Source organism: Cynoglossus semilaevis, chromosome 9 (assembly GCF_000523025.1).
Source record: "Cynoglossus semilaevis isolate Cse_v1.0 chromosome 9, Cse_v1.0, whole genome shotgun sequence".
Taxonomy (NCBI): domain Eukaryota; kingdom Metazoa; phylum Chordata; class Actinopteri; order Pleuronectiformes; family Cynoglossidae; genus Cynoglossus; species Cynoglossus semilaevis.
Genome location: NC_024315.1, coordinates 4,554,364 through 4,554,993, shown reverse-complemented (window position 1 = coordinate 4,554,993; position 630 = coordinate 4,554,364). Strand labels below are relative to the sequence as shown.

General features: G+C 51.7%; 1 protein-coding gene across 1 annotated transcript in view; it reads left to right on the top strand.

Moving 5' to 3' along the window:
• grin2ab (glutamate receptor, ionotropic, N-methyl D-aspartate 2A, b) overlaps positions 1 to 630 on the top strand; it is a 59,233-nt gene that overhangs the window by 53,586 nt on the left and 5,017 nt on the right. Inside the window, exon 16 of the mRNA XM_025058460.1 lies at positions 443 to 629. Within this exon, the coding sequence (XP_024914228.1) occupies positions 443 to 629 (187 nt within the window). The remainder of the gene's footprint in view (positions 1 to 442; position 630) is intronic.

Below are 630 nucleotides of genomic sequence, written 5' to 3'. Positions count from 1 at the left end.
GGACCTTCTCCTGGCTGAACTTATTAGATCTTGGTGATATTGTTCTCAGTCTGGAGTCATACATCAAACCTGAGTTTCTGCTGAGCTCAGGTGTTTCTGCTCCACAACAGAGGATTGGTCTGGAACCAGCCTGTCCAATCAGAACAGCTGTCCAATCAGAACAGCTGTCCAATCAGAACAGCTGTCCAATCAGAACAGCTGTCCAATCAGAACAGCTGTCCAATCAGAACAGCTGTTCAATCAGAACAGCTGTCCAATCAGAACAACTGTCCAATCAGAACAGCTGTCCAACCCCCCCCCCCCCCCCCCCCAGTGGAGGTTCCGTCTCACTGCTGTCTCTAATTCTTCAGTTCTAATTTCCTTAAAGTAGCCACATGATGAACCCTGACCTCTGTGACCCCTCTGTGTTGATGTAAACCCTACTTCCTGTTCACTCTGGCAGGAAGCTGGATGCGTTCATCTACGACGCGGCGGTGTTGAACTACATGGCCGGCAGAGACGACGGCTGTAAACTGGTGACCATCGGCAGCGGCTACATCTTCGCCACCACAGGATACGGCATCGCCCTGCAGAAAGGATCCTACTGGAAACGCCTGGTGGACCTGGCCATCCTGAGCATCATAGGAGACG